The sequence below is a fragment of the Mytilus edulis genome, chromosome 7, assembly GCF_963676685.1.
Source record: "Mytilus edulis chromosome 7, xbMytEdul2.2, whole genome shotgun sequence".
Lineage (NCBI taxonomy): Eukaryota > Metazoa > Mollusca > Bivalvia > Mytilida > Mytilidae > Mytilus > Mytilus edulis.
The window spans coordinates 59,839,208-59,859,135 of record NC_092350.1 but is presented as its reverse complement, the minus strand read 5'-3'; the positions used below and the strand labels follow the sequence as shown (position 1 = coordinate 59,859,135).

The window sequence follows — 19,928 nt, the reverse complement described above, 5'->3', positions numbered from 1 at the left end:
CGGCTCGAAACAGGTGTAGTAGCTCGCTAAAAGCTCGCATACATCTTGAGTCCTAGCCTCGTACAAATACAGCTGATATTAAAAGACACTAAACAGTCATTGTCTATGTCTTCAGACATGTGAAAATGGACAAAAAGTACATTAAAAAATCTTTGTACCAAGTCAGAACCACGACAGTTGTTATCCATTCGTTTGGTTAGTTTTGGGCTATTGGTTTTGCCTTTTTATATTAGGGTCTTTCCGTTTCGAATTTTCATCGGCGTTCGTGTTTTATTGTTGTGATTTTACTTTTACTACCTACCAGCATTTCTATTAGTTAATGTATCCTTGATGAACTCATTCTCTTCTTTTGTTTCTAGTTCAACCAATTTCCCTCCAAAATTGTAACAACTATTCTGTGAATATAATCAGTGATTATAAATATTCATATTATGATAGATATTTTTCTTAATTGATATCAATCTCGATAATGAAAGTATCTCTCTGATGATTTTTGTTTCTTTGTGAAATGTAAATTTCAGAGATTCAAATGGAAAGGCAATAATATATTTTAAGATATAATGGAATATGTGGATTAACGTAGCAATTGTTCATGCGAATGTGGATAAAAAATTCTGAATGCATTTATTTATTAACAGAACTTTACTCAGTTGGGAACAAAACCAATCTAATATGCAGTAAAGGGAAGCACATCACTACAATATATAGTCGTGCTCGTAATGTTTTGAATGACACAATTGAAATGAAGTATCATTTTATCTGTATACACACAATTATATAAATACATTTACTCGTGGATCCAAATTATAAATTCTTATAAAAATGTTAATTAAATTGAGCGTGTTTGAGTAAATGTTTGTATTTAAATTCGGCTGTATGTTATATTATAATGAGTTTATATGAAGGAGCCAACAAATGCATGTACAATTTGTCATGTACCTCTGGTTTTGGTTTTGGTTTTTGTTCATAAATGTGATATTAGCCCAATATTATATTCGACTTAGAAGGTAAAGGCATCACTAAAACTAAAACTCACCATGAGTCTGCTCTGTATGTAGATGAAAGTTGCAAGTCAATATATTTGAATGTGGTTGGTTTGTCTTATATCATTGTGCTTCCTCTTCACTGACAAATTGTATGCAGATGGCGTATTTTTTTTTTTTTTTTTTTTATATAGCTTGCACTTTGTTAATACAATTGTTTATCAAATCACGCCTCTTTTTGGGAGATATAACGTTTAACAATTAACTTGTGGTTAAGATAGTTAACCAAAATGGTTAACCAAACATGAGATGCTAAAAACCCTATATCCGGATTTCGACAATTAATGTCTCCTCAGTGATGTTATGTATTAGAACAGTATTTTGAAGGCCATTCAATTTAATTCAATTCAGGATCGATAGACTCTTGAATTTTAAAGGGTCAAAATAGAATAAAAGGATTATATAAACTCATGATAGTCATAGATAATTTCAGTTGTTGACATACCTACACATACCTAAGGAATGTTACCAGTAAACAAAAACATACAATTGCGGTGACAATAAATTAAATTTGATCTAGGCAAAAAAATAGGGTAGGGACAGTTCCAACCTTCGAATCTATTATATAATTTTTCACGGATCCTCAAAAGTGTCATAGTTGTAGCCCTTAATGGAAAACCTATGGGAAATTACATCGACTCTATTTATAGAAATGCAACCTGTAATGTCATTCTCATCTATAAACCAATGACATATAACATTTATGATGTTTCACAAATGGCTGTTGTTAAGGACTCTATGTTTTTTTCCAAAGCCATGCCACTTTATTTTATTTTTTATATCTTCATGTTTTCTCTTTTTCGTGAGCACGTTATTTTTTTAATAAAACTCTTCCTAAAGCGTCTATCGATAAAATCCAACAACTATTAATAAAAACTTACCCGAGCCGTTTTCCAATCAACGGTGTCTTCAATAATTCTATACGTTGACGTTGCATAACTATAACAATCAGCACATGACGGAGGAACTGCAATACAAAACACAATACCACATAATGAGAAATGATGGCAGAACATTACAAATAATGCTAAAACATAACAATTGATGCTAAAACATCACAAATCTTCCTTACTATGTTCTTATTATTTTTCAAATCCTTACAAAATCATGATATTAAATTTACCGCGCTATACGAACAATCTGAAGTGGTTTTGTTTTCTATTAATAATCGATAAACTATTTACCAATAGTAAAAAAAAAAAGACTTAATAACCATAGGAGACATTCTAATATAAAGAAAGGACAAATAAGTCCAAATAGCACTACATAGAAACTCAAACCTCAGCAAAACAAACTGGACATCACACTTCTGGTCTTATTGTTTTTATTAGACGAGTCATATTAACCATGCAATTTCATGTTTAATGCACCCACCTAACATACGGCTAAATCATATCAACATATGTACTTTCTTTTTTGCCCGGTCGTCAAAAATTCGTATGGTGCAGTTTCCGTCAAATCACAACGAAAGGTAAAAGACAGACAACGTTTTTGCATAATCTGTCTTCTGAATAATGATGCATTGAAATATAGAAATCTGTAAGAACAGATGTTAATAGTAATAGTTCAAAAGCTCATTTAATAGGCCGTTTTCCAGAAATTTCTTTGAAAATGACAAAAATGCATGGACACCAAAATTTATTTCGGAGATTCAACTGTTATTCACCATAAAACCAAGAAAAACATACTTTATTTAATATTAAGGATGTTTTTAACATACTTAGAATACTGCAATTACACTTCTTTTTAATAAAACAGCCAATTATAACAACCATGCAGTTGCCCAAAATATATACATCTGAAAAAGTTAGCCTTATTTGTGGTCCTTTGTTAAAACAATGTGTATGTTGTGCGATATTAAGTTTGAAAAAAAAAAAAAACAAATCTTAAAATTTTTTAAGACAGAATACACAGGTCATTAAAGTTTTGGAACGGATCTTTGATAATTCAATATATCAGTATGTATATGTTTTCTTGGTTGCTTATACTGTATCTCTCATTGACTGTTTGGTATATGTTTTGCGTAGTACTGAATACTGTATGATGAACACGATTTGATCACATTCGCGTTATCAACTCATTTCTGGACGATAGGTGTTTCATTGAAAATGTTTATTTGCTGATAAAATGAGTGGATGAGTCTTATGTAGATTAAACGCTCACCCTGCGTATTAAATTATAATCCCGACACCTGTTTTGGTTTTGAAATCTGACATGTTTTCTAGGTTATTGATATTATAGATATTGGATTTCCGTTTTAATTTTCATTGAGTTTTTGTGACTGCTTTGATTTGCTTTATTGTACTTTTCTCCTTTGTTTAACGTATATTTAATGTCCAGTAGAAGTTTTGGAGAGATGTTTTATCAGATCAGCAAATTAAACAAAAAAACGCAGTTTGGTTTTAAAATAAAACATTATAGACTTATTTTCTTACTAAATAAAGGCAACAGTAGTATACCGCTAAACGGGGTAACAAACTAAAACTAAAGGAAACGCATTAACTATAAAAGGAGAACAACAACACAACATTAAAATGTAACACACACACACATACACACAGAAACGGACTAAGCATTAGACAAAATCCTATGAGAATAACAAATATAACATCAAAACCAAATACATGAATTTGGGATAGATAAGTACCGTGACACGTCTTATAGTAATGTGAATTCACACTAAAAAATAAGAGAAAACAAACGACACAACGGAAACACAACGTTAAGATGTAGCACATACAGAAACGAACTATAATATAACAATGGCCATATTCCTGGCTTGGAACAGGACATTCTTAAAGGAAAAAATAGTGGATTGAACCTGGTTTTGTGGCATGCCAAACCTCCCTCTTTTATGGCCATGTGAAATATAACATTAAAATGACAACACAACATTACAGGACTACAATATAAATAAATAGGAGAACACAATTGGCAAAGAAACACACGAATAATAGCTAACAAAAGGCAACAGGTTTAAATTTTTTAATACGCTAGAATTTCATTTTGTTCACACAACACTTACTAGTGACGCCCAGATACAAAAGTTTGAAAGCCGAAACAAGTACAAAGTTGAACAGCATCGAGGACGTTATGTTAAAAAAACACTTCCGTTATTTTGGCAAAATAACTGATACATTTCAAAAATGCATTCCTTTTTTTAAACAGACAAGAAGTCAGAAATTACTTGCTTTACAAGAATTTACTGAAAACTTCTCATATAAATTAATATTGTAACTCGTATAGTTATAATATAGTGACACTCCGTGATAATTATTAGTAAACGAACACCAACTATCATTTAATGTGGTTGACATGACATTGTAACCTTACACACACATAAATATACTGTTTAACCGAACAAACGCAACACTCGATAGATGTTTTCATTTTTCTAATTTCAAAATACTCATTGTACATGAAATACGTAATTGAATATATACAATTGATTTATTTTCATTATCGTCTACAGTAAGTCTGAAATTCAAAAGTTGAATTGCTTTCGCAACGCTTAACGCATGTTGTTTGCACTGAAATCTGGTGTTTTCCCTAATTATTGGTCATGTCATTTAACAAAACGATAAAAATTAAAAATTCAAATGACCAACAATAAATACAGATTGATCGGGTCCACATGTATGGATTTGTTTACCCAAAAAAGGAGAACAGGAAGCACGAAAAGCAATGAAATGACCATAAATTATGATTTCATTAAACCAAAACAGTGTTGCGTTTTTTTAAAGTACGTCAGGAAAAATACACTGACATACTTTAAAAACGCAACACTCATTTTGTAGATGTTTGATCCTCCTAAAACTACTTTGCATGCTATTCATACTTTTTTCTTTTTTAAAAAAGTCAAAATCTGATCTACCTGTCGTTAATGAACATACCGGATTTTTGAGATCGCACGAATTTCAAGCAGCGAAATTATGAACCAATAAATATTTTTTTTTTTATCTTTGTGAAACAGTTCTTTCAATCCTTAGCCACACTTAAATCAGTTAAAAAATGTTGCATCTCCATATTGCCAAGACTTGGAAATAAATAACTGAACCAACGCATTAGAATACTGAAAACAGGAAAACGTGAACGTGCTGCAACTACATAATTTGACGTCAGAAACTAGTCTCACTGTTCTTCCAAGAATGATACCGGAAGACGGGATTTGTTGGAGACCACCAATGACCAGATCAGCATGTAGTGACAATGCAATGTCAATATAATTAGAATACGCAACGTCATTTTGCGAGATAGGTCTACCGCCGCAACGTCAACTGCTAATAAAATTGCTGAATGTCAATTTGTACAGATTTATGTCATAAATGTTTCCTATTCGCTGAAATGCCTAAGAGTAGACTGCAGAAAAAAAAACCCCAGAAAAACAAAAAAACAAAAAACAAAAAATAAACATTTAAAGCCTTAAAGTTTCAACCGAATAATTGCCAAAACCTTTTGTTCTGGGTGGAACAACGACAAACTCAGAAGGTGCAAAACAGAACCCACAACGTGCCGAACAGAATTGATTGGCTATTCTAACAATCATTCTGGTGTTTGTTACATGTGACGGTGAAATGTTCGTTGGTAAGAGTAAAACCAGGGTTTCAGTGTATACAACATGTACAACACTATTTGAACAGTGAAAAGTAAAATCACAAAAATACTGAACTCCGAGGAAAATCAATTCGAAAAGTCTATAATCACATGGCAAAATCAAATAACAAAACGCATCAAAAACGAATGGACAAGAACTGTCATATTCCTGACTTGATTCCTGAAAGAGAATACGGGCTTTAAACAATTTGTTGTTAGTTACGCAAGTTATCTACCTTACTCAAAGAAGGAAAATGGACAAACGAAAGAGGAACTATTTCGTGGAGTCTATCATGAATCCAACAATCACACCTGTACTCTCTTAAATCCTTATAGAAATTATCTGAATTACTCCAGTTAGAAATCAAAGCATTCTATTGTTATAGGCATCCTGACTTTATAACACTGTTTTTGTTTTAGACGCGTAAGAGAAGGCATTTCGGGTTTAGGATACCAACAGAAAGTAAAAACGGCTCATTGAATTGAATTGAATTAAAAAGACGTTGGTTTGTCTGTTGTTTTTTTTTTTGTTTGTTTTTTTTTGTGCATTTGTAATACAAAGGAAGATAGGTAACACACACGCATGTATAATGGTGTTAAGGCGTATAAGTTGTTGAGACGTTACTGTCATCAATGACGTCGCCTGATATTTTTAGTGTTCCGACCAAATAACCAAACTTCGATAGAGAATAGTTTAAAAAGAAAAACAATTGTTTAGGACTTTTTTTGTACTGATTGATTCGAATTTCATTTTAAAAAAATATGTGGACCAACAAAATAGAAAATCTTGATTATGTTAAAATTTCAGCTAATTTTAATGATTTTTCCTACATATTTACATTTTGTATTCTTGGCGTATCTTGCTATTAATTTCAACGGCTGGTATCTCCAAAACGAAAACGGTTACCACCTTTTTTATCTTATTTTCGGGTGTAATTTTACAAACAGAATACATATGTAAAATGTAAAATTATGTTGAGTTGTTTAATTACGTACACTTCACCTTAAATAAGGTTAGTTAACAGAATTTAGTAATACGTTAATCAACTTACCATAAAGTTGTCTGTGCATGACATCCCAACCAGTGTCTGCATAAGTCGAAATAGAACAATTTTCAGAAGTTTCTATCCTACAACTTGAAATGAGTTTTTCAAAACTCGCTACACAACATGTATCTTGATTGGAGCATATCTTAGCACAAGACACTATACTTTCTGCATGAACGTCGATCGTGTTCGTGCTTTGATATATTTGCACGTTGTACTTTATAGTGAATAGCACGGCATTTATAGTCGCTAGTAATTGTATTAGGAAAACAATACAGCTTATTAATGTATCCTCGAAAACCATAATGTTCTGTTCTAATCTAATTTTGTTAACAAACAAACTAAAATCACTGAATTGGTTATCCCTGATAGTAATCACAGCAGAATTTCGAAATGCACATAAGAAGTATGATATTACGCGATATGCAACGTTTAATATATTTTCCTTTTGCATGAACTTATAATGTATCTGTTTACTATAGTTCTAACCCGACTGCCTCGATACCTATTATATTCACGTTGACTTTAACAGTTTGTCGATCTTTACGCACTTTTATCTATGTTAATTGACCACAATAAAACTTTATAAAAACAGAATTATGCTTATAAGTCTGTAATTGAAATCTTTGATCATTCGAGCTGCCGCAAAACTTAATTTCAATAATATCAACTGATGTTAAACAAATGTAAATCAATTAATTATTTACAAAATTTACAAAACCCCGAATTGAATAATGATTTTTGTAAGTGATTATTCATTGACAATGCTAACATTGGTATTGACATGTGTTTAACAAGATATTGCAAGATGATAAAAAAACAACTATTGGTTTTAAAACATAAATTGTCGTCAGAGTGTAGATTTGCTTGATGATAGCAATTGAAATATTCCTGCAGGTGTCGTATTTAAAGAATATATAAATGTCCTTATCAGTACTTAATTTGACAAACACTAAATTAAGTTAGAGCGTTATACTTCGCAGATGCTTGGACATGTGACATCTATGTAGTTTTAATTACGGTGGAAAGCTGTTGCATTGCGAAACATACTGTAAAATTTAGAATGGAACCAAATAAAAGAAAACAGCAGAATGATCTTAGACACAGTTAGAAAATCCTGACCCCGGAGGTGGTCTTCAGCTGGTTCTTAAACAAAAATGATTTATACTAGTTCAATGAAAATGGTCGTCATACTAAACTTAAAACATATAAATGAATTAAAAACAAACATACAAGACTAAAAATGGTCAGATCCTCCAAAATGCGGCAGGATCAAACATGTTAAGTGCGATCTCACTCCTCCTATACCTCTAGCTAATTTAGAAAAACAAACACAGTTATACGCACTGTAAAACTCAATGTAAAAATTCAAGTCAGATGTCAGAGTAAATAACAAAAGAAACTATGCAAAATGACAATGATACATAAAGTGAAAAGAGAACTACTAGCAATCACTTTTACTCGTTGAAACTAATTTATTGGTTTGATAAAAGTTATATATATTCTCGGGTTCTTATATTCTTGGATTTTAGTTTTATGAAGAAAAGAAAAATAATAAAGTGAGGAATTGAAGCAATCAGAGTCTAAAATTCTTGAAAAAAAAAAAAAAAGTTTGTCGTTTTATAATGACGTGTGTGACATTGCAAAATGGTGTTAGTTTTAAATCACTAGTTTGTACTTTATTTCTGACAACATTCTTTAAATCGTTTTTCGATATAATAGTTGCTGATTCATCTATGCTTAAAAAATGTCACTTGGTCCACATCAATTTAATTGTTTTGTTCTACGGATTTTCCACTCTTGAAATTTGGGCAAGCGAGAGATTACTACATTTTTATAACAACAATTTGATTTTCGATTTTTTTTTATGCAAAAGTAATATAACTCAAAGTGACCAATTATATTTCTGTTTGATAAAATGCAATTACAGGATCTCGCGATCATGATCAAAGCAAGTTGGTATTAAACTTGATTTATCTCTTGTACTTTAATTTCTTCAATTATCAACTGATGTAGTGATTTATGTGTGTTCATCAAGACATGTAGTGCCTTTTTTTAATTACAGCATAGGCATGACTTCGTGCATTACTGTTACTTACTCAGGACATAAGATCTTGAACTCCAAATAATAGAATAATTATGCCTACCATGATTTCCATTGTATTGTTATTTATGTAATTCCTCCTTCATCAGACATAACTTGAAACTAGAAACACGAGAGGCATCTTTCAGGAAACAGGAACTTCTTATCCCTCCAGAACACCTGAGTTCACTTCCGGTTTTATGGGTACGTGTTGTTTGCTTATGTGCGTAGTATTGTGTTATATGTTAGTTGTATGTGTCCTCGAAGTTTTGGTGACATGCATTCTCATTTGTGTTCCTATGTTTTTTAGATTGTTAATTTATACATAAGATGTTATTTGAGTGCAAAAGAGACAACTCTAAATCCGAGTCACAATGTATTCAAAGTTTACCAAACAAACGGCCTTTAACACAGAGAATTGCTCAAACCAAATATTAACCTATAAAGAGCGACACCATTACTAATATAAAACAGGAAAACCAACGGTCTCATATATATACAAAACAAGGGGCACATATAAACCACATAAAAATACACATCTACTGAACAAAATGCTTCTGAGTTCAGACAAGTGCATACAAATACAAGGATTATGGATATTTTATTCCGCGGGGAAACACTTTTGCAGTTGAAGGCAACACTTCTCTTTCTGCGTCAATCATTTTAACAACTTAAATCGGCATGGGTTTGTGGATAATCGATTTCGACTTAAGTGAGTCATTGTATTCATGTTCAAAACAGTGTAAAAGGTAGCAATTTGAGGTTGACTAAAAGCTCTGGTGATTGCTTTTTAACATTTTTTTCTAATGTCTACTTTACTTTGCTTATGCACCCTTTTTTCAACAACTTTTCGATTTCTTGCGTAACAAAAATCGTATTGTTGCACGCCGACTTATTATTTTCTAATACCACACTCTCTGGAATTGTTAAAAACGGAATCACAAACCCCTTCTTTATAACACTATTAACGTGTTCGTTATCGCCTATCTTTTTCCAGTTATTGACATTTTCAAATAGACTACCTACAGGTGATATATCTGAGTGAACAAGATTACTACTAATCGTAGTATGTGTATTGCTAAGGAATGTTGTGTTACGTAACGTTTGTTTTGTATACAAAGGTGTACTCGAACTTCTACTAACGTTACATAAAAACATATTAGTACTTATCTTGTTTGTATACTGCACTGTAGCATAATGACACCCTCTCTTCTAATGATCAGTTTTACTACAAATGAAACATCTCCCAGGGCGAAACATCTTGTGCTGACTGGAATCGGATTCACTGGAGCCATTGATTTAGTCTTATAAGGTACTGGCCTAGTATCGTTCTTGCGTTTTGCCTTCTACTTCGTTATCTTGGATTCGGCTCTACTTTGTGCCTTGTATATTCTTTTTTTCATCTTTGGAATCTTCTGCCAAAGGATTTGTGGTATATTCGTCGACAACTCGCCATCCCGCGTCTGAAGAATCTGCTAACTTTATGAGCTTTTGTCTTGACTTTATCATTTCCATACCTTCGTAAATCTTTCTTTTTGCGGTTTGAGTGTTGTCATTGTTCAAATTTTCTGATTATAACTGGCTGCTAGCTATCAGAACCTTCACGAAAACCTTCTTGTTGTGCTTATACTGTTCTTCATTTTCCCTTTTACTGAACTCGAAGGTCTCTGTCATGGTCTCGTCGATTTTGGCCAACTGTGACTCGGACAGTGACTTCTGACTATCCTGGATGTTTTGCTGGAAACCTTTAAAGCGTGCGTCGAGCAGTGACGTAAAACTGTTTAACAGTTTATTTTGAGTTCCTAGTATGGCACTTTGTACTTGGGATTGGATTATTTCTCTGATGTCAGCGTCCATTTTAAGTCATGCACGTACGAACGGCGGTTAGAAAGTGACAAACAAATCAAACATACCTACATACCAAGATCTAAATCAACCCCTCTGATTAGACCATACGTATATTACCCATAACATCAAACAATATTTTCCCGCTTTACTTCGAACCGCTAGAAAATATTATTATTCATTTTATGGGAACAATTCTCGACAACAAATTCGTTTTACACAGTGAAGATCTTTTTTTTTTATTAACGCAGGTAAAACTTTGGTTAGTTGTTTTTTTTTCTAATATTCACGTCAACTAGGAAATATGTTGAATTGTTTTTTTCAAGATATTTATCGGGGGTTTTGTTTGTTTTTGATTCATTGGATAATCCGATATATCACCAGTAACGTATTTGTAATGAGTTAAGTAATCAATACTACTGCTCCAGCTTCTGTACTTGTCCGTCTAAAACTTCACATTGATCTGCAGTTTTAAGTACTTGTAGTTAACGTCTTTGAAATAGTTTAACACACTTTGTTTGTGTTGTGCTGCATTGACTTATCTCTTTTTCACAAATGCATTCGTCTTTCGTCGACTTTTGTATTCGTCTGATTGTGTGTTTTTATGCCCCACCTACGATAGTAGAGGGGCATTATGTGTTCTGCTCTGTGGCTCCGTTTGTCCGTCCGTCTGTGATTCCGTTCGTCCGTCCGTCTGTGGTTCCGTTCGTCCGTGCAGGTTAAAGTTTTTGGTCAAGGTAGTTTTTGATGAAGCTGAAGTCCAATCAACTTGAAACTTAGTACACTTGTTGCTTATGAGATGATCTTTATAATTTTTAAGCCAAATTAGACTTTTGACCCCAATTTCACGGTCCACTGAACATAGTTTTTTAATGTATTAAAGTTATTATATTTGAAATACATTATTCATGTTCGATGTTAATATACTCGTGACCATATTTTGTCGTATATTTTTTTTCAACGTTTTTCAAATGACGATGTATTGTCAGTAATTGTTACTCTTTCATTGTTGTATTAACACGTGAACAAATATTAGTCATACACTGTCATTTTAATCTTCAAATTTTCTTAAAAGAGTGAACAATAAATTATTCTGTCATATTCAGTTTTTAGGTCAATATTCAGACTGATCTAGTGCAATTAGGTACTGGTCAAAGCATTTGCTTGCTTTAAACTTAGTACGGTTTAATAGCATATAGCGTAATTGTGTTCAATCTTTATGAATACAAGTAAAAAAATACTGAACATCGTTTGAACAGATCTCAATAGATTGTAAACAAATAGTCTGAACAGTTAACCGCAGTGTATAAGTCTGAAATTTGATTAAAAGACTGAACATGATTTAATGATTTATTGTTCAGTCAAGTATGATCTGCTCAGATCAAACCGACTATTAAGTGTGATTTTATAGTCGGGACTATGTGGTATGGGCTTTGCTCATTGTTGAAGGCTGTATGGTGAACTATATTTGTTAATGTCTGTGTCATTTTGGTCTCTTGTGGACAGTTATCTCATTGGCAATCATACCACATCTTCTTTTTTATATGTCAGTTAAAATTTAGTTGTTTAGTGTTATTTAATAATTTACATCCTTAAGAGTACTTTTCTACTTCGTCAAAGCGTTTATAAGCAGAGGGTTTTAAAGCGATATAGTTTCGCATAGCATTTCATATTTTTTTATCTACCTTTGTACTTGATTTTTTTCGAGATTAAGCTGTTTTGAAGATTCTAATTTTTGTGCTGGGTCATAAGATTGTAATTACAGTGTATTATATTTTTTGATTTATATAACTAGCTTGTAATCAAAGTCACACAAAGACAAACTGATTATTAGACCCATGACAGAAGAACACCCCTAATAAAGTAACACGTTGGTCGTTTTGGTCGTTCGTGAATTAATGTATTGTTTAATCATTTATTGAAAACTTGTCTATATATAAATAATTCGATTAGTTGATTTATCAATATCACACAATTAATTTTTACAGAATTGGTTATACTTTTTATGAACAAACAGGCTTAGTACATATAAAGGATACCATTATTCTAAGCAAAAACGATATAACAACCAAGAACAGAGGACACTATCAGGCGGTGTTATATAGGACAAACATGTATATGTATTATTCAAGAGCAATTGAACTCGTCTAAATGTAGACTTGTCCAGTAGTTTCAGTAAAGAAATGAGTCGATTTGATTGTGTTCTTGTTTTCGTCATGTTGTTGATAGGACACTGATTCGCAGTTTAACCAGTTCTTGATATAATGAATATCCGATGCATTCAAATATCAAAACTTGACCTTGTCAATCTAAAATGAATCTGAACCCTACTGTATACTAGACTTGAAACTCTGCACCGTGTAACATTATTTGTCTACGAATGTTTCTGAAAAGATTTCATGTCTTTAAGCTATTATATAATTAATAATATTCCATTAAAACTAATATATACGACCTTAAAATAATCTTGAAAAGACAGGTCTATATTTACACCTTTTTAATAAGTGAAGTGTTTCCATTTCACTTGTTTGTAGTGCGAGGAGATTGTTTTTGTTTTGATTTTAAAACAAATACAATCCCATTACAAGTTTGCTACAACAGGAAAAATTGATTATAGTGTAGTCGATGGTAAACTGATAACAATGCAAACGTAAACTAACGTATAAAAGAGTGTCCTGATATGTTATATATTTTTCAAATGTAATGATTGATCAACCGTTTCGTCATCGACTTTAGTAGTTCAGGATTTATTAAATATTGCGAGCTGTTGTAATTTTTTGTATCCTTGTGTTTCCATTTTGTGTATCTCATTTGTTTATTTACATTTTTACAACAAATGTGTTTGTTTTTTTTATCGTGATTGAGATGATTACACACGAAGTTAAGTGATCTACCACTATTTTTGATTTTTGTACCAATTATGTCAGTTTGTTTCGTTGACAAATTGCTGTCAATATATTGGAATGTTTATGCAACTGTTATATTATTGAGAGATTTAGCTTGTTTTGAAACCAGTTTTAATCCCACATTTCGTATACAGGAACATGCCTGTACCAAGTTTTTCCATTCGTTTGATGTGTTAGAGTTTTAAATAATCGTTGGAATTCTTTCTTTTCATTCTTTTATTTTCTATATTTTCAAGATCTCTATTAGCAGTTAACAAAAAAAGCAAAATAAACAAGTAATCCTGTGTTAGGATGCTAACACAAAAGTCACCAAAACGGACCCCAAATCATTTGTTATGCGGTATCCATGATGCCAGATAACATGTGTGTAGAGATTCATTAAATTTGAAGAATTTTGATTGTTTTTACATTTTTGCCGTTTCCCTGGTTACGGCGGCCATTTTGAAATTTTTAAAATCAAAAGTTATGTCTCCATATGCTAGGCAAAATTTGTTTTAAGTTTCATCAATTTTGAAGCTTTTGAAAATTTTCACATTTTTTCAGTTTCCATGGCAACGGCGGCCATTTTGGAAATTCCAAACTCAAAAGTCAAGTCTACATAAGCTAGGCAACATTTGTTATAAGTTTCATTAAATTTGAAGCATTTTGGAGTTTTTCATATTTTTGCTGTTTCCATGGTAACGGCGGCCATTTTGATAATTCCAAGGTTTAACTTCTGCTGCAAATTGTTCTCTCCATAATTATATACCATCATATACCATTTAATGCCTCTAGAATAAATTTATCATTGATGTTCTGGAATGTTCCATGAAAATTGACCCCCCCCCCCCTAAAATTATGCCAAGGAGACCACCTACTGAAATAAAATAAGTTCCATATTGGAGCAGACAGGTGTCTCTAAATATTCATAATAGTAATCATAATTCCATCTACTCTACATACAGAAAAATATTTAGGAAATGTAAAACAAAAATGACCCCACCCATCTTTGAGCCCCCCTAATTATGCCACGATGACACCCTGGTATCATGGACATTGGGTTCAAACAGTTCACCAAAACAAAAAACAGAAATTTTTCACATTTGTTTCGTTTCCATGGCAACGGAAGCCATCTTGATAATGCCATACCTCACTGCACTATTTAATGTGGTGGTCAACATTATGGTATAGTTCCATCAATATTGTTTAAGCCAATTCTGAGAAATAGTATGGACAAAAAAGTGTGGAAGAATAAATATAAAAATTAAAAACCAATTGTTCAGAGAACAATTGAAGGTCTTTCCATCAAAACAATGTATTTTGATATGAAAAGTTGTGAAACTAAGTTTAAAATGTCATTTCAATCGTCAAATGATAGCTCCTAGTAAGTTGATTCCAAAAATATATTGTTTCCATACATTTTTTTTTAAATAAGGGAGATAATTTGTTACTTCCGGTTTGAAAAATGTTACTTCCGATTATATTTGAATATTTACTTGACACTGATTCCAAAAATATCTGGTTCTATATACTTTTATATTAATAAAGTACAAAAAAATAGCTATTTCCGGTTTACAAAAGGTCACTTCCGGTTGTTTTTTACAAGGTTAAATGGTTTGATACCTTTTTCTAAAAGTTGTATATCTTTATCATGTATACATACAGAATAAAAGCAAAGGTCAAAATCTAGAACGTCAAATTAAGCTATGACCTTGAGATCAATTTCAAGGTCATAAACCAAGGACCTCAAATCAAAAGACCATAGGTCTTTATTATATTTAGTTAATGAGTTATATCACCAAACGCGTATTTTTAAATACAAGAGGGGAGAAAACTCCCTTTTACATTCAACGTACGCTTGCAATCAAAATTTACATCTTACGACATGTCGCAACTAACAATTTAGTAAAAATAATTTGTTGATATCTTATACAGTCTTTGGATATAAGTGAAAATAAGCCAAATTCAAATATTAGAATATGACCTTGACCTTTGACCTTGACCTAATTTTCATTTTTTGGGACCAAGGACCTCAAATCAAAAGATCCTAGGTCTCTATCACTTATGATTTATAAGATAGAAATTCATATCACTTATATCAGATGCATAAGGGGAAATAACTCTCATATGGAGCGGTCATATCGCTTCGGTCAAAATAGGACAAATCATGCGAAGGATATAACGAGCAATTTTGTAAAATAAATTTGTCATAATCTTTTACGGTTGCGAAGGAGATGCGCTAACAAGGAAAACAGTGTTTGGGGAGATAACTCCTACAAAGAAAAGTATTCGTTTACGCAGGGTAAATTTCAAAAGCGCATAAACTGTTCGATATCATATACCAAATATCTAAGCGACATATTGCGAAACAAATGTTTATCGCAAGAACAAAATTAGGCGGAAGAAAAAAAAAATCAGAAGAAAAACAATAGGTCTTTCCACAGAAAAGTGGAAAGACCTAATAATATGACAAAAAGAAACGAACAATAACAATATGTCACCCCAACTCCGTTGAGGGTGCCATAATAATAACTAGATTTGCCATTGCAAGCAATGGCGGATGGCACCCTTTCCCCATTGCCTGGCCAGCGGCAGCCATTTAGAAAATTTTTGCTGTTTCCATGGCAACGGCGGCCATTTTGAAAATTCGAAACTCAAAAGTTAAGTCTACATTAGCTAGGCAAAATTTGTTATAAGTTTCATTAAATTTAAAGCATTTTAAAGTTTTTCATAATGTTGCTGTTCCCATGGTAACGGCGGCCATTTTGAATATTCCAAAGTCAAACCTCCGCTGCAATTTTTGCCCTCCATAATCATATACCATTTAATGTCTCTAGAATAAATTTCACATTGATGTTCTGGAATGTTCTGTGAAAATTCAAAGTTTTGACCTTTTTGCATTGTTTCCATGGTAACAACAGATATTTTGGAAATTCCAACGCCAAATTCCACATCTTCCAATGTTGCTCATCGTTACTGTGAAGTTTCATGAAGTTTGGAGCATTTTGATATTTTTGAAATTTTTGGTGTAGTTTCCATGGCAACATAGTAGTTCCAATGAGTGCCAAAATCATCCAACACCTGTATATGGCCGGCACCTACATTGTATCAAAATATAATGTTTCTGAGTTTAAGATTTGCCATTGCAAGCAATAGCGGATGGCACCCTTTCCCTATTGCCAGGCCAGCGTCAGCCATTTAGAAAAATTTTGCTGTTTCCATGGCAACGGTGGCCATTTTGAAAATTCGAAACTCAAAAGTTAAGTCTACATAAGCTAGGCAACATTTGTTATAACTTTCATTAAATTTAAAGCATTTTGAAGTTTTTCATAATGTTGTTGTTCCCATGGTAACGGCGGCCATTTTGAATATTCCAAGGTCAAACCCCCGCTGCAATTTTTTCCCTCCATAATCATATATACCATCATATACCATTTAATGTCTCTAGAATAAATTTAACATTGATGTTCTGGAATGTTCTGTGAAAATTAAAAGTTTTGACCTGTTTGCATTGTTTCCATGGTAACAACAGATATTTTTGGAAATTCCAACGCCAAATTCCACATCTTCCAATGTTGCTCATCGTTACTGTGAAGTTTCATTAAGTTTTGAGCATTTTGATATTTTTGAAATTTTTGGTGTAGTTTCCATGGCAACATAGTAGTTCCAATGAGTGTCAAAATCATCCAATACCTGTATATAGTGGGCATCTACATTGTATTAAAATATAATGTTTCTGAGTTCAAGTCTATCCAAACAGTTCGAGAAAACAAAAAACTAGATTTTTTCACATTTCTTTCGTTTCTATGGCAACGGCAGCCATCTTGATGTTGCCATACCCCACTGCACTATTTAATGTACATTATGGTATAGTTCCATCAATATTGTTCAAGCCATTTCTGAGAAATAGTATGGACAAAAAAGTGTGGAAGAATAAATATAACAATAAGACAAAAAGAAACGAACAATAACAATATGTCACCCCAACTCCGTTGAGGGTGCCATAAAAAAAGAATTGAACAATAACAATATGTCACCCCAACTCCGTTGAGGGTGCCATAAAAAAAGAATTGAACAATAACAATATGTCACCCCAACTCCGTTGAGGGTGCCATAATAAGACAAAAAGAAACGAACAATAACAATATGTCACCCCAACTCCGTTGAGGGTGCCATAATAATAGGGAAAAAGAAACAGAGGAAAAGCAATATGTCACCTGACTTTGTCGATCGGGTGACATAATAAGAAACGGGACAAAAACAATAAGTCGCCAAAAACTCCGTTTTGGTGACTTAAAAAGAAACGTAGAATAACAATACGTCACCCCAACTCCGTTGAGGGTGCCATAATAAGAAACGGGACAAAAACAATAAGTCGCCAAAAACTCCGTTTTGGTGACTTAATTAAAACGACATAACGATTGTATTTGTATTTTTATTTCATTCGATACTAACAAAAGTGAAACAACGAATATGATAAATATATACAACGCTTCAATCTTAAAATTTATCAATTTGGTTGAGAATGCATGGTATTCAAAATTCTGCTGTTTGTCTAACTCTTCAAAATTATGCATATCAATCTGGCTAATAAATAAAATCCATTATAGTACTTTATTTAAGCAGCATGAGAAAATGTATCCCAGTGCAGGGATGATTTACACAGGTAAGTTGAAATATCCTTATCGTGTGATGTTGTTATACCTGATTATTTCAAGTAAATGTTTACATCGACATTAATTTTGATAATTTTACTGGAGTCGCGATGAAGATTGTAAACATGTGTATGATATTCAAGTCTGAATACCAAATGGTTATTGACAAACACAATTAATATGGATAAATGTTCGACGACATGTTATGTTACTCACTTTCCAATCAATTGTGAACTTATCAAAACATGCATGTGCATGACACGAACATAGTTCATTATCGCAATATATTATCACCGATAAATATACTTAAAGTACTTTGTTTATTTTGTTCAATTGTAGTAAGAAGCATGGAAACACATATTCAGAATCGAAAATATGTTTTTGTATGTTTTTGTCTCTTTAGAATTCACATATATATGAGATTGTAGTTCCACAGCCATAATCACCCCATTTATAATCATAAACCTTCCATGTACCCATGCATAAACTGGCTGAAGGATTATTTGGCTCTCCTGGATACATGTCATCAAATGGCATAACTTGACTAGGATTACTTATCCATTCCATTTCACTATCTTGGTTAAAATTGTATCCTCCTAGCCAGTAACCAAACACTGAAAAAGGGAAACTGTTTGTAAATATTTTGTTACTGCTGATAACCATCTAAATATTGAAGTGTCATTGTATGAAATACTGACATGAACCTTGTATTGCAAACAATTGTTATTATTTTAAACAAACAAATGAAATTCAATCTAAACTGCACTATCTCTTTTAAACATACTAATGACACTTATCTTGTGCTCCTAAGCTAATGCCAACTTATCAATCAGTTTATGTGACATAATATTTGTTTTTGAATTTCAATTCATTTAAATAAAGATCATTCAAACATGTTCAAGGACAACATTTAAAATAGTTAAATGTACCTCCGGTGTCTCTTGTTTTTACTTCATTCTTGATGAACTCATTCTCTTCGTGCGTTTCTATTTCAGCAAGTTTTCCACCAAGACCTTCACAGTTTTGCTAAAATGGAGAAACAAATAATCAGGGTTTTGCGTTGTTTTTCATTTTTATGTCTGCCTAATTTGTTAAATTATGACACACAGAGGGTTATGTGTACCAACTTGCACTGTATTTGAAGCAATTGTCTGAATCGTTTTTTTTTTTTTTTTTTTTTTTCTTAAACATATTAATTAAATTTCGGTTAGATAACATTATTATTAAACATAACAATTCAACACAATGTTTTTTATTCATAATAACTGTAGAATCAAGCTAGTAAAATTGATACACATGAGGTAATATAAGTTGTATCTATGGTATATATTTTTTTAAACTTTTAGATATCACAATTCTGATCTGTTATGACCCTTGCCAAAGCTTTATGATCAACACTTAGTTTGGTGTGAAACGTCTCGGTTGCCGCTAAAATGTTCATGTTAAGCTACAATAAATTCAAATATGAACTTTTTTTACCTTCGCTGTGGTCCAACTAACATGCTCATCAAAGATCCTATACATTGATGGACCAGCAGTTGTACATCCGTTGAAGATTATTTGAACTGAAATACATTTGTAAGTATTAAGATAAAAAGCAAAATTTTACAAATAATCAACTTTATTCTAATAGATGGTACACATTTTGGGTTGTTTTTTTGTCTTTTAATGTAAACAAATAAGAACTGACTGTTTGATGACAATATTGAAACTCAATGTGTGATAAATATAATAAAAAAATGCATTACCTAAATTTGATCCAGTCAAAAATATATAGT

General features: G+C 32.2%; 1 protein-coding gene across 1 annotated transcript; it reads right to left on the bottom strand.

Annotated features, from left to right (window-relative positions):
• Window positions 1-18,379: 18,379 nt before the first annotated feature.
• On the bottom strand, window positions 18,380-19,712 carry LOC139483543 (perlucin-like protein). The gene is made up of 3 exons (XM_071267558.1): window positions 19,630-19,712; window positions 19,080-19,176; window positions 18,380-18,764 (listed from the first exon to the last, which is right to left on the bottom strand). Exons 1-3 carry the CDS (start codon window positions 19,672-19,674, stop codon window positions 18,550-18,552), a joined length of 357 nt encoding a protein of 118 aa, XP_071123659.1. The 5' UTR covers window positions 19,675-19,712; the 3' UTR covers window positions 18,380-18,549.
• Between the last annotated feature and the right edge of the window lie 216 nt (window positions 19,713-19,928).